Source organism: Microtus pennsylvanicus, chromosome 3 (genome assembly GCF_037038515.1).
Source record: "Microtus pennsylvanicus isolate mMicPen1 chromosome 3, mMicPen1.hap1, whole genome shotgun sequence".
In the NCBI taxonomy this organism is placed as follows: Eukaryota; Metazoa; Chordata; class Mammalia; order Rodentia; family Cricetidae; genus Microtus; species Microtus pennsylvanicus.
Window position 1 is genome coordinate 54,990,188 of NC_134581.1, and position 13,037 is coordinate 55,003,224.

The window sequence follows — 13,037 nt, forward strand, 5'->3', positions numbered from 1 at the left end:
CAAATAAAGTTTACCTGCAGATCAGAGAAGCAGAGCAGCCAGTCTCTAGAGTTCTTACTTCTCCCAATGTTCAAACCAAACAGGCAAAGTCCTGTCTCTACAAATCCTCAGACTAAATGCCGTGAGCTCCCCTCTCCTCCTGCCTTATATTCCTCTCTCTGCCAAGCCATATTCCTTTTTGTCTCTACCTCCCTAGTGCTGGGATTAAAGGCTTGTGACTCCCAAGTACTGGAATTAAAGGTGTGAGCCACCACCGCCTGGCTCTGGTTCTCTTTTAGACTGGATTGATCTCGTGTAGCCCAGGGTGACTTTGAATTCACAGAAATCCATCTGCCTCTGCCTCCCACCACTGCCTGGCTTCTGTGGCTAACTAGTGGCTAGCTCCACACTCTGATCTTCAGACAAGCTTTGTTTGTTAGAGCACAAACAAATATCACCAAGAGGGATAATGCCCCTTGAACTTCTCTCTTAATAATTTTCTCTCATTCGCCTGGCATTGTCCAGCTCTCCCATTGGAGAGCGGGACTGGGAAATTCCATTATTAGGATGGAAACCAAGGTAGGAGAGGTGTCCCCTAGCAGCAGCAGAATCCTTGAGCAGGTGCAGGCTCCTTTCACGGCAGCCTTTTGCATTCCTTCATCATTTTACTTTTCCATCCTCCTGCCGTTGCCTGCCCCACTCCACGTCCTACAGCCTTGTGCTGCAGAGAGGCAGGTGCTCCACCATTGGCCTGCGAGGCTTTCTGAAGAAGGAAACAGTCCCATAGCTAAGAACAGCCCAGTGCACTTGCTCAGACCCAGAAAAGGACCGTTCTGCCTGGAGAGCCTAAATCCTGGGACATGGCTCTTGAGCCCAGTCCTCCCTTTACAGGGCCCCCATTTGCTCTGCTTCCAGTCTTGGCTCAAATGTCCCCTCCTGAGTCCCTTTCTGTGACAGTCCATAATGCCTGTTCTTGGGTGTCAACTTGACTACATCAGGAATTAACTAAAACTCAAGCATCTGGGTACACCTGTGAGGGATTTTTTTCTTTAATCATTTGAATCAGGAAGACTTCTCTCTAATCCAGATCTTTTGAGATGGGAAGATCCACCTTTAATCTGGGCCAGACCTCCTGCTGGCTGCCTATATAAAGGACATGGAAGAAGGAAGCGGCTAGGTCTGCTTCTGGCAAAGCCATCCCTTCGCTGGCATTAGAGACTACTTCTCCAGGATTCTGGCATATACTGAAGACCAGCTGAGACATCCAGTCTCATACATTGAACAACCATTGGGTGACTGGACCTTCCATTGGTAGACAGCCATTGTTGGATGAGACTGTAAGCCATTCTAATAATTCCTTTACGTGTGTGTGTATTCGTTCTCTAAATTCTGTTTCTCTAGAGAACCCTGACTAGTATGCCATCTTGTTAGTGAACTCTTTTATTGTATTTTATTTTTTCTGATTGTGAAACGTTGTCACAGTTTCTGGGATTGTTTTCCAGGTTTTCCCATTGTAATAGAGCTCCCTCAGCACCCTGAGGTGGGCTGTGTCAGCTCTGTGTGCTGTGGGATCTGCAGAGCCCAGCACCTAACACATTGGGGGTGGTTGATCAATATTCATGGAAAAAAGAAGATTACACAAGATGGACAGGTGGGTCCTCTTACTACATACAGTGAGATGAACACTGAGACTATGTTTGCCTTTGTTTGGTTTTCTTGCTCCCCTTCTTTTCCCCCCATTCTAAACCAGTCCTCACATTGGATTATTTGTTTAAAATCCTGAAGCTAGCCAGGCAATGGTGGCGCACGCCTTTAATCCCAGCACTCGGGAGGCAGAGGCAGGTGGATCTCTGTGAGTTCAAGACCAGCCTGGTCTACAGAGCTAGTTCCAGGACAGGCTCCAAAGCCACAGAGAAACCCTGTCTCGAAAAAAACCAAAAAAAAAAAAAATCCTGAAGCTAGGGACTGGAGAGATGGTTGAGAGGTTAAGAGCACTGGCTGTTCTTCCAGAGGTTCTGAGTTCAATTCCCAGCAACCACATGGTGGCTCACAACCATCTGTAACGAGATCTGGCCTACAGACATACAAAATATATTTCATTCATTTCTTTAAAAAGAAATAAATAAAAATAAAATCCTGAACCTGCCTAAGGAGTCTTGATTGAATTCACTCTCTAGATCCCGCCCCTTGAGATGATGCCGTGGGAAAAAGACAGAAAGGTGGGTCCTTGAGATTGGGGAGAGAGTGACAGGAAGATGACAGGATCACCGGGGTGTGAGGCACCTAGATAAGCTGCCCGTCTTCACTCCGCAGACCTCATTGTTGCTTGTGGATGCTGGCCATTGCAGGTGTCAGTAGCCACCAGGAAGCCCTGGTTGATGTGGCCGAATCTGTGTCATCCTCAGTGTGAAGAGTCTTGACTCCTGACTGAGGTGAGGTTTCACTATACCCCTCAGGGATACGCATTCCAGGAGAGATTAAGTTAGATGCCCCCTCCCCCCCATAAAGAACTGCTAGGTTTATTGTAAACCTCCTCAGGGGCAGGAATATCAGCAGCCCTTCAGGGAACACCGGCCTTTGTTGTCCAGGCCTTCCGGGAGCATCTTCACAAGGAGATTGCTAAGGAGAGGACTTCCAGGCACCCAGATGGTCTCAGGGAGAGACATCTTTAAGCAGATGTCTTCTGAGAAGTAAGCAAACATCTCTTCCAGGGCTAGAGAGAGAACTCAGTGGTTAAGAGTATACTGCTAGGGGCTGGAGAGATGGCTCAGTGGTTAAGAGTATTGCCTGCTCTTCCAAAGGTCCTGAGTTCAATTCCCAGCAACCACATGGTGGTTCACAACCATCTGTAATGAGGTCTGATGCCCTCTTCTGGCCTGCAGACATACAGACAGAATATTGTATGCATAATAAATATTTAAAATTTATTTTAAATATATATTTAAAACAAATATTTAATAAAATATTTATTTTACTAAATAGAATATTTAAAATTTATTTTAAATATCTATCTCAGAGACACCCCAGTTCTATTCCCAGCACCCAAGCCAAACACCTGTAACTTCAGCTTCAGGGGGCCCCCGACACCTCCTGCCTTTCTGGCACCCCAAGGCTGGAGTTACAGGTGGCTATAACTATAACCTGATACAGGTACTCGGACTCGAAGTGCAATCCTCTGCAAGAGCATTAATAGGCTATTAACCAGCAAGCTGTCTCTCCAGCCAGCCCCTCTATCATGCTTTCTGATAAACTGAAGGTAGTTTGTTGATGGCTCTTTCCTGATCAGACAGGCTGTCAAAGCCAGAGTCTCAGGGAGAACCCGAACTTAGAACTTCTCCAGGGTGTCTTTGTCTTAGCTTTTGGATGACAGTTGTGCACCTTGTTGGTCCACTGTTTGTCACCACCTTCAGATAACTCCGTTTTTCAGATGACAGTTACTATGAACAAAACCTCACAGACGTCACACCAGGGTGCTCTCTGTGTGCACTCCCTCGGTGAGGAAGAGAGACCAGGCAGGAGGCACAGTTACACAATTCATGGGTTTATTTGGCCTAAATAAATACAACCTGAGAACATCCATTTCAGGGCCCTCAGCACTAAAACCCCTAAAAACAGCACAGGCTCAGAAAGGTGTTTACTCAGGCCTGTGTGAGGCTGAGCTCAGCTGCGAAGGTAATTAAACTTCTATCTTGGGTTTGCGTCTGGTCTCTATCCCCTCTAGGCTCCTGCCATGGTCTGGACGGTTTTCCTTATGGGTTTGTGTGCTGGAAGCTTGGTCCCCGGTGCAGCAGTGTCAGGATGATGTAACTCTTAAGAGATGGAGCATACGGAAGGTGACTCAAGCAAGGGGTCCCGCCCTCAGGAATGGATTAATGCCAGTCCACAGAATTGCTGTCTTCTGCCGCTTGTCTCTATATGATCATGCCTGCATGTGCCCCTGCTGTGTAGTACCAGCTGCTGGGAAGCCCAACATGGCTAGACATTGCTCTTAATCTAGAACTGTAAGCTAAGTAAACCATTTTCTTTCTTTTTTTTTTTTTTCTGGTTTTTCGAGACAGGGTTTCTCTATGGTTTTGGAGCCTGTCCTGGAACTAGCTCTGTAGACCAGGCTGGTCTCGAACTCACAGAGATCCGCCTGCCTCTGCCTCCCGAGTGCTGGGATTAAAGGCGTGCGCCACCACTGCCCGGCAACCATTTTCTTCATAAAGTACCCAGCCTCATGTATTTATAATAACACAAAGAAAATGAAAACAGATCCCGGGGTTGGCAAGATTGTTCACGAGATAAAAGAGCCTGCCACCAAGGCCCATGACCTGAATTTAACCCCCAGGACCCACATGGGGAAAGAGAACACGAACTCCTTCAAGTTGTCCTCTGATCGTCACATGTAAACTAAATAAATGAATGTAATGTAGTAAGACAGGCCCTGCCTGTGGGGTCTGCACTGCCTCTCCAGTCTACAGCCCAGAACTCTGCCTGTGTCCAGCCCTTGCAGAGAGCTTTGTGCTCTCTAACATCACCATTTCCAACTTCTGACCCTGGGAGTAGTTTCTCCAGGGGAAGGGGTGACACGGAGACAAAGCTGGTAAATAGGTCGGAAACCTTGTCCTGTCCCCCCACCAGAAGGCTGAATGAGGGAAGAAATACAGGCCCCTCCCCCAGTTATTCCTAGGGCCTTGACCTAGGAGGAAGCCACAGCTGGGTAGTCCACCGTTTGTCTTCTCTTTCAGCTGAGACGGAGGTTTGGGTTCATGTTCTCCAGATCTGAGTTTGCCTCATCATCATCTTGGGACTCCTAGGTCAGAACCAGAAAGCCAGTCACAGGCTTGTGCCCATCTCCAGGGCCACAGCCTGAAGGCCAACGCCTCTTGCCTCTTTCCTTCTGCCTCCACCCCGAAGGAGTCAACAGAAAGATTTGCTGCCCTAGGGGTCTGCCCACACCCAGCTGACTCCTTACCAGACTGAGGCCCCTGCCCTGCCGCAGGGTGGCATAGAAGTGCAGCACTCGGGAGTCACAGCGAACCACCGTGGGGTCAAAGTCTAGCACGCGTAGGCCCTGTAGGCTGCGGGCCCTCGAGAGGGCCACATAGGCTTGACCGCTGGCAAACACGCGGCCCAGAGAGATCTCCACACAGTCCAGAGACATGCCCTGGGTGATGAAGCGACAGTTAAAGCCAATCTAGCCTGAAGTCTATTGCATCCGGATGGTTTTTATCATCCCATCCAGAGTCCCAAACAAGGGAGAGCTGAGTGGGGGGGGGGAGCAGGGGACAGAAATCCAGGGTAAGAGTTGAGGGACAGGGTGAGAGAAAGAGCTCTAGGAATGGTCAAACAGATGCCATTGGACAATCCTTTAGTATGCTGTGTTTATTATTCTCTCATTGGTTGATAATAAAGCCTATTTGGCCGTTATAGCAAGGCAGAATAAGGCTAGATGGGGAAAGCCAAACTGAAAATAGAGAGAGGAGGGAGGGCGGAGTCAAGGAGAGATACCAGTGAGCTGCCCAGAAAGCAAGATGCCAGAGGACCGGTAAAGCCACCAACCACATGGCAATACATAGATTAATAGAAATGGGTTATTAATAGAAATGTAAATGTAAGAACTAGTTAGTAATGAGCCTGAGCTATTGGCCAAACATTCTGTAATTAATATAAGCTTTTGTGTGTTTATTTGGGACTGGGTGGTCAGGATAAAAAAAACCTCCACCTCCAATTACAAAGAAGTGCAGAGGTAAATCTGTACCAAGCTAACCTTGGCCTCTCCACTAACGGTGTGGCCAGACAGGATTCTTTAGCACCTTGGTTCTCTACCTTGTATAACACCAACTATTACTAGTTGTATCTGCATTTCATATGGTTGCTATAGGGATTAATGTATTCTAGTCCTGGACAGGAAGTGGCAGACGAGTGCCTAGAAAGGGGGAGAAGAATGTACTAAGAGGTGCACTAAAGAGAAGTTTAGGGCTGGGGGTGTGACTCAGCTGACGTCATGTCTAGTCGGCATGAAGGCCTGGGTTCCACCCCCAGCACCCACATAAAGTAGGCATGGCGGGGTGCATACTTGTCAAACCAGCTTTCAGGAGACTGAGTGAGGAAGATCAGAAGTTCAAGGCCCTCTACAGTTACATAATGAGTTTGAGGCTACCCTGGGCTACATGAGAGCCCACGGAAAGAAGGGAAAAGGAAGGAAGACTGGTAGATTTATTTTGGGTTTTTTTTTTTTCGAGACAGGGTTTCTCGTGGTTTTGGAGCCTGTCCTGGAACTAGCTCTTGTAGACCAGGCTGGCCTCGAACTCCCAGAGATCCGCCTGCCTCTGCCCCCCGAGTGCTGGGATTAAAGACGTGCGCCACCACCGCCCGGCTGGAACTAGCTCTTGTAGACCAGGCTGGCCTCGAACTCACAGAGATCCGCCTGCCTCTGCCTCCCGAGTGCTGGGATTAAAGGCGTGCGCCACCACCGCCCGGCTTTGGTAGATTTATTTTGCTTCTGAACTGGAATATTCCATCCAGGGGCTATTCAATCCCCCTAAAACCTTTAAGACATATTCCAGAATGTCCCAGCATTACCCGCCCACTCTCTGCTCTGTTTTGCCCACCCCTGCACTGGGTAAGTCACCTGGCTTTTGTGGATGGACATTGCCCAGGCCAGCTGTAAGGGAAGCTGCTGCCGGCTGAGGAACTGACCCCCAGTGACTTGTACTGTCCAGCGGTCAGTGCGGATGACCTCAGTGACACCACACAGGAACCGTACCTGGGGAAGCCCTGAGGAAGACACGAAGAAGGCATGGAGACAGCCACCCTATGGGGTCTGTCCTGCCATGAAATAAAGCCAAAGAGTACAACCCCCCTCCATCATCACTGACCTCTTCCTTCTGACTCAAACCCAACTACCACTCCCCGGGCTCCATTCACCAAGCCCCGAGACACTGACAAGTTCTTCACCAACATGACCTGTGGAGGAAGAAGTGCAGGGATGGAGAGGGAGCCTCCCTGTGCCTGATTCCTCTCTGGCAGTTAGGATTCAGAGAGAAAATGGGGGTTATTACTGAGTTGAGTCCCAATTCTTTTTTTTTCTTTTTTTTTTTTTTTTTGAGACAGGGTTTCCCTGTAGCTTTGGAGCCTGTCCTAGCACTCGCTCTGTAGACCAGGCTGGCTTCGAACTCAGAGATCCATCTGCCTCTGCCTCCTGAGTGCTGGGATTAAAAAGCTTCACCACCACTCAGCTGAGTCCCAATTCTTAGTGTAACCCTAACTGACTGACCTCTCAGACAAGCTGCCTGTTTTCCTGCAACTATTGTGACCTTATCTGTGTCAAAAGAGTTTCGACTTCATCAAATCGCCTGGCAAGAAGGTGGTAAAGCAAGGAGGGTCATCTGTATCACAGGACTTTAAGAAGAACTAGGCCCGGCTGGGTGTGGTGGCGCACACCTTTAAGACAGCACTTGGGGGGGGGGCTGGAGAGATGGCTCAGAGGTTAAGAGCATTGCCTGCTCTTCCAAAGGTCCCGAGTTCAATTCCCAGCAACCACATGGTGGCTCACAACCATCTGTAATGAGGTCTGGTGCCCTCTTCTGGCCTTAAGACATACACACAGAATATTGTATACATAATAAATAAATAAATATTTAAAAAAAAAAAGACAGCACTTGGGAACAGAAACAGGCGGATTTCTATGAGTTCAAGGCCAGCCTGGTCAACTTTAACAAGTTCCAGGCCAGCTTAGCTATTTGGTTATCCTGTTTAAAAAAAAAAAAGAGAGAGAGAGAGGGATTATGTCTGCTAAGAAGACCACAAATCTTGAGGAATGATACTAGCTCCTGCCACCTCTTTCAGCTATAATGCTTGCATTTCCCCATGGGTGCCCAATGGACACTGAGGAAAATTTACCATTCTTGCCCATCTGTGAGGTAGACTACTGTAGACCATCATGGGGCAGACATTCTACCTGGGAACTGAACTCAGTAAGGAAAAGGGACTTGCCCAAAGTGGCATTGCTCAACAGGGCTCTTGATGTTGAAGAGAAAAGGGGCTGAAGACAGAAAAGTGGGGGAAAGTGGTCACAGTAGGTCCATCACTGTCAAGTGGCCCTGCTAGAGCCTTAATAATCAGAGATCCAGCCCCCACCACCGTTTCTTACTCACCTGAGCCCCCAGCTTTAACTGAAGGACACGGCTAACGGGACACTGGGCATCCAGGGTCCGGGATAGCTCAGGGTCACTGTCTATAGCCTCAAAGCTGTGTACCTCACCTGAAAAAGGAGAATTGGGAAAACAGGTTATATAGTATTGACTTGTGACTCAGCTTCCAAAACTGTATTAGATCAAGACGGTTGCAGGGATGGGCTGGGGACAGCTCAGTTGCAACCTTGGAATCAGCTCACCACGGTGTTTGGGTCATAGTTCCACCTGTAAATGCACATAGAGCTTGGGCCCAGTTTTCTGGGGATGTTGGGGGGGGGGTCACACCTGTTCTGATGGCCCTCCCAGTTGGTTTCGCCAGGCCCAAGCCTTCTGTTTACCTGGAAGCTCCTTCAGCCGCCTCTCATTGGTAAGGGCCACATCATCCTGGTGGGTGCAGAGTCTCGTGGCTACAATTCCATCTCTTCCCACCTTGTGGGCAGCTGTGGCCCTGAGCTGGCGGGTCACTTCATCTGAACATCTGTGGGGGCTGCAACTGTCAGACTAGAGATCCCCTGGACACCAGAAAAGGTGGGGGCAGAATGGTCTGCTGCACAGGCAAAGCCTTGGAACCCTAAAAGGGTACCAGGACAGGATTTGCTGCTATCCAACCCCCAGCCGGTCTACTTTTCCCTCAGATGTGGACTGTGGGCATGGGGCTAGGGATGCTGGACTCTGAATGCAAGTGGAGCTATTCCTGTGTGTGCCCTGAGAGGAATCAGCCACCTCTGAAGCCACGGCTCTCCTGAAGAAGCAGGATTATCATGAGTGAGCTCGGGCCAGAGGTTTGCAGGCCTGGAACAAGACACTGGTGTTGACACCCTGTAATACTAGTCTTTCCTATCATCAGACTGGCCTTTAGGGTGCAATCTTCTAGCCACTTGCCTACTGCCTTGGCTGAAATAGCTAGCCTGAGTATTTTTTCTTTTTTTTTCTCCCGTGCGTGTGTGTGTGTGTGTGTGTGTGAAGAGTGCTCACATTTCACAGGCTGGAAGTAAATGTTTTACTTTTAGCCATTTTTTTTCTTTCAACCCCCGGAGACAGGGTCTCATTATTTAGCTCTCTCCATCCTGGAACTCACTTTGTAGACCAGGATGGCCTCGAGATGACAGAAGCCTACCTCTGTCTCCAGAGTGCTGGGATGAAAGGCCTGTGCCATTATGCCCAGCACTTTATCTCTTTTATTGCTTACAGGTCTCTCACTGAGTCTGAAGCTTACTCACCAGGTCAGGCATTCTCCTGTCTGACCTCCCCAGCACAGGGATTTATAGGCGTGTGCTGTCAACCCTCAGCTTTTTACATGGGCACTGGGGATTCGGATTCCAAACGCAGGTGCACGTGCTTAACTGATTGAACCATCTCCCCAGCCTGCTAGCCTATGCTTCTATGTGAGGTATGGTAAAGGTGGTAGGTTTGTTGCTTGGTTTGGCTTAGCTTTTTTCATTTTGTTTTGTTTTGTTTTTGAGGTAGTGTCCCCCCTAAACAGCCCAGGTTGGCCTCAAACTCACTATAGTACCTCAGCCTGTATGTTATGGCCCAATGCCATAACATTCTTGACTAGATTTCATCCTAAGTTATCCAGTGCCCTATCCAAATCTTATTTTCCTGTATATACCGTTTGCTCCAGAGGAGAAGCATCTCTCCCATTTCCCTGGGCCAGGTGTGGTTACCACAGCCTGAAAATTCTAGGACTGAGGGGGTGGAGGCTAGAGGATCAGTAGTTCAAGGTCATCCTTGGCCACACAGCCACTTCTAGACCAGTCTAGGCTACAGCAGGCCTGCCACCCCCAAGCAAACCATCCTCGCTTCCTCAACCCATGGCCCCTTTCCCAGTACCCACCTGCCCAGCCTCACAGCTTGCAGCAGAGAGATGAAGGTCTGATCTGCCTGTCTCCACACCTCAGTCAGCTCCAGAGTCACTGGCACACACCTCCTCCAGCTCTTGGCCTAGTGGGGAAGGGGAGAGGTTAAGCCATGGAGCAAAGAAGACTCCCCCGGAAGCATAGGGTCAGAGTCAGGTTGTCACTCCCCCAAAAGCACAGGTCAGGGGCCAGGGTGTGAGCAGTACCTGGAAGCAGAATCGAGGGTGCTGGGAGCCTTTGGTCACTGGTGGCAACTGTAGGAAGTCCCCACAGATGATGAGCTGGATCCCTCCAAATGGTTTCTTCTGTTGCCGGACAGCTCTGGGTAGGGGCAGAGAGTGCTCTAGAGAGGTTGGATGGGGAGGCTCCTTGGGACCATTACCAGATTCAAACTCCAGAGACTGCCCTTGCTGTCCATACTGACCTGGCCACAGCTTCCAACTTGTCAAACAAGTCTGCCTCTACCATGGAGATCTCATCAATGACCAACCGTTGGCAGTTCAGCCAGCCCTGCCGCACACCTGGCCGGTTAGCCAGGGCCACACACTGGTCCAGGGGAGCCTGGCCTGAGCCAATGCCTAAGAGGGACACTCTTCAGTCTTTGCTGAAACCCCAACCCTTTGATCTCTCCTCCTTTCCCATAGGCTCTTACTTACCTGCAAAGGCGTGCAGGGTGGTGCCCCCGATGTGGCAGGCTGCCACCCCAGTGCTGGCAGTGGCCACTGTGCCAGTAGGGGGCAGGGAGCCCAGGATGTGCTTCAGCAAATAGGACTTTCCTGTCCCTGGGCAGTAGGCAGAGTCAGGGTTGGCTGCTGCTCCCCGCCACCCTAGAGCTGCTCCCCAGCTCCACCCATGCTGTCTCTGGTACCTGCACTCCCTGTGAAGAAGATGCTCTGGCCTTTCAGGACCATCCTCAGCACAGCTGCCTGCTCCTCAGAAAGCTTCCGTTTGTTGGGGTGCATGTTCAGCTTCTTCACAGGCAGGGGCCACCTTGGAGCTTCCTGGGAGGAACAGGGCTCTCTCAGAACCTCCTGCCATGCTGCTTGGTCTATATGAATTACATTGCATGACAGCCCTTTGCCTTGCTGTTAACTTCACTTCGAACTTTTGAGCAGGTCTGGTTCGTCTGGAGTTCGTCCCAACAAATACTAGCCTCCACCTCTGGCTTTTCGCCAATTCAGTGCCAGGCATCTTAGAGTGGTGACCATCTCTGATCGAATCTATAAGCTCTGTCAGACCCGCCTGATGGCGACTGGACTATTATCAGTTCCATTCTCTGAAAGTTCCTCTCTCTGGAGGCTGTAATACCCATTTTTCCTTCTTAAATTTCCTTGCCTAGTCTTCTCTGCAGCTTTCTCTTTGAATGTGGCCTGCCTGGACCACAGTTTCCAGTTCACAATTTATCCCAATCTCGGGAATTACTGGCGGGGAAGCATGGACGATTTCCACGTCCCTGTCATCATACTCAGATGTACGACTGGCATTTCAGATCACCAGCGGTCCCCTTAATACACCATCTTCCCCCAACCTTGGGCCTCCTGGGTCTCTTCTATCTCAACAGTAGCACACCGACTCCCTTTCTGGTCCTCACCGTACTAGGCTTTGATTCCGTTGATCGCTTCTCCAACGCCGAATCTGGAGCCCGGTTGGCCACAGCACGCCGCAGTTCCTCCGGTTGCACTGGACTGATAGTGACAAAGTCTCGGGGCCTCGGGCCGAGCAGCTGCTCGCGGGCAGAGGCAGGTCCTGGTCCCGGGGCCGCCTCCAGCTTCAGGCGCAGCGTGCGCAGGAAGCGGCGCAAACGCTCCGGGGGACAGTCGGAGAGCAGCAGCTGCACTGAGCCAGCGCGGGGGGCGCCATCGGCGGGGAGCCTCAGCGTGCTGCGCCCGGCAGCAGCGAAGCGGGTGAAGAGGCGCACGGCCCGCAGCGGGAAGCAGCGTGGCCGCCCCGCAGGTCCCGGCGCCTGCAGTCGCAGCATTAATTCTCGGCGTTCGTTTCGGCCTAGGCTCAGCTCGGCAGTGCGCAGGGCCTGGCGCTTGCGAGGCTGCCCTCCAGGACTCAGCTCCTCCACGGCCACCCGGCACCGCAGCTCCGCGTCGTCACGTTCACCGGTGGCCGCCTGGGTGCTAGAAAGCATCTCCACTGTCTCTGTAGGCTTGCGGAGACCGGAGCACACGGAAAATCGGGATGTTATAGGTGGTATGGACGCCGTAACTTAAAAAAAACAAAAAAACCTGTCCAGAACACTTAGGGTGAAGAGGTTGTCACTGGTAACAGAAGGAGCCACCAAGATACTACAAGCACTCAGGAGCGAGGCGAAAACACTCTAGAAATGTCCTCTGCTGCAGTTCTCGGGGCAGTGGAAGGTGACATCAAATGCACGTAGGGCTGGCAAGCCTCTGTTATCCTGCAATGACCACATCATAAAGTGATTCCTGCTCAGAAAGGAAGCCTGTTTGAAGAGTCCTACGCAGGTCACTACCGGACCTTCGTAAAGGAAGCAGGGCGATGGGAAGGAAACTGGCTGAAGGTGGAAACAGGCTGAGACAGGCACATCCCCTTCATACACCAATTAGTAAGTATCAGGGTCAGAATGATTCCCGTGCTTCGGAAAGGATGAATTCTTAGCTTGGGAATTTATGAAACCTCCGGACCCAGCAATCCATTGTCTCCCCGTCCGACCCACTCATCTGTACCTTACCCGGAGGGAATCCCTAAAATAATCACGTTCTTTGCCTCCTACCTCAGGGATCCAACTCACTTGTTGCTTTCGGAGGAAAAAGCCGATCAGAACCGGCCGGCAGCAAAGCTACAGTACTGAGAACATTCAAATACTAGAAATAGAAAAATCACCCTATCGCCGGCCTGGTCTTTAAATTCTCTAGCCAATCAGGGGTGGGGGCGTGGCCACGGGAGGGCCTTTCCTGGGCTTTTTGACTCTGAGCTTATCTTGTTGGAGTAGCACGCGTTTTGGAGTTACACGAGTGGGCGTGGTGGGGTAGGAAAGTGACTGTGGCTG

At 50.5% G+C, this 13,037-nt stretch overlaps 1 protein-coding gene across 4 annotated transcripts; it reads right to left on the bottom strand.

Annotated features, from left to right (window-relative positions):
• Window positions 1–3,407: 3,407 nt before the first annotated feature.
• Pif1 (PIF1 5'-to-3' DNA helicase) lies at window positions 3,408–12,816 on the bottom strand. Of its 4 annotated transcripts, none has more exons than XM_075965476.1 (13): window positions 12,780–12,816; window positions 11,610–12,425; window positions 10,887–11,019; window positions 10,675–10,800; window positions 10,443–10,596; window positions 10,225–10,339; window positions 9,997–10,103; window positions 8,498–8,637; window positions 8,121–8,227; window positions 6,843–6,930; window positions 6,596–6,741; window positions 4,937–5,128; window positions 3,408–4,774 (listed from the first exon to the last, which is right to left on the bottom strand). In XM_075965476.1, exons 2-13 carry the CDS (start codon window positions 12,153–12,155, stop codon window positions 4,706–4,708), a joined length of 1,923 nt encoding a protein of 640 aa, XP_075821591.1. In that variant the 5' UTR covers window positions 12,156–12,425; window positions 12,780–12,816; the 3' UTR covers window positions 3,408–4,705. The 4 variants fall into 4 exon arrangements, with proteins under 4 accessions (XP_075821591.1, XP_075821593.1, XP_075821592.1 ...); XM_075965478.1 differs by having other exon boundaries at window positions 11,610–12,232; window positions 12,780–12,806; XM_075965477.1 differs by having other exon boundaries at window positions 12,720–12,804.
• Between the last annotated feature and the right edge of the window lie 221 nt (window positions 12,817–13,037).

What these genes read in the sequence shown, in the direction of transcription:
- Pif1 (XM_075965476.1), bottom strand. Translation starts at nt 12,155, where the DNA reads ATGCTTTCTAGCACCCAGGCGGCCACCGGTGAACGTGACGACGCGGAG. An exon ending in CTTCTTCACAGGGAGTGCAG is followed by an intron (nt 10,801 to 10,886) that starts GTACCAGAGACA and finishes CCTACTGCCCAG; the next exon opens with GGACAGGAAAGTCCTATTTG. An exon ending in GCGGCTGAAGGAGCTTCCAG is followed by an intron (nt 8,228 to 8,497) that starts GTAAACAGAAGG and finishes CTCCTTTTTCAG; the next exon opens with GTGAGGTACACAGCTTTGAG.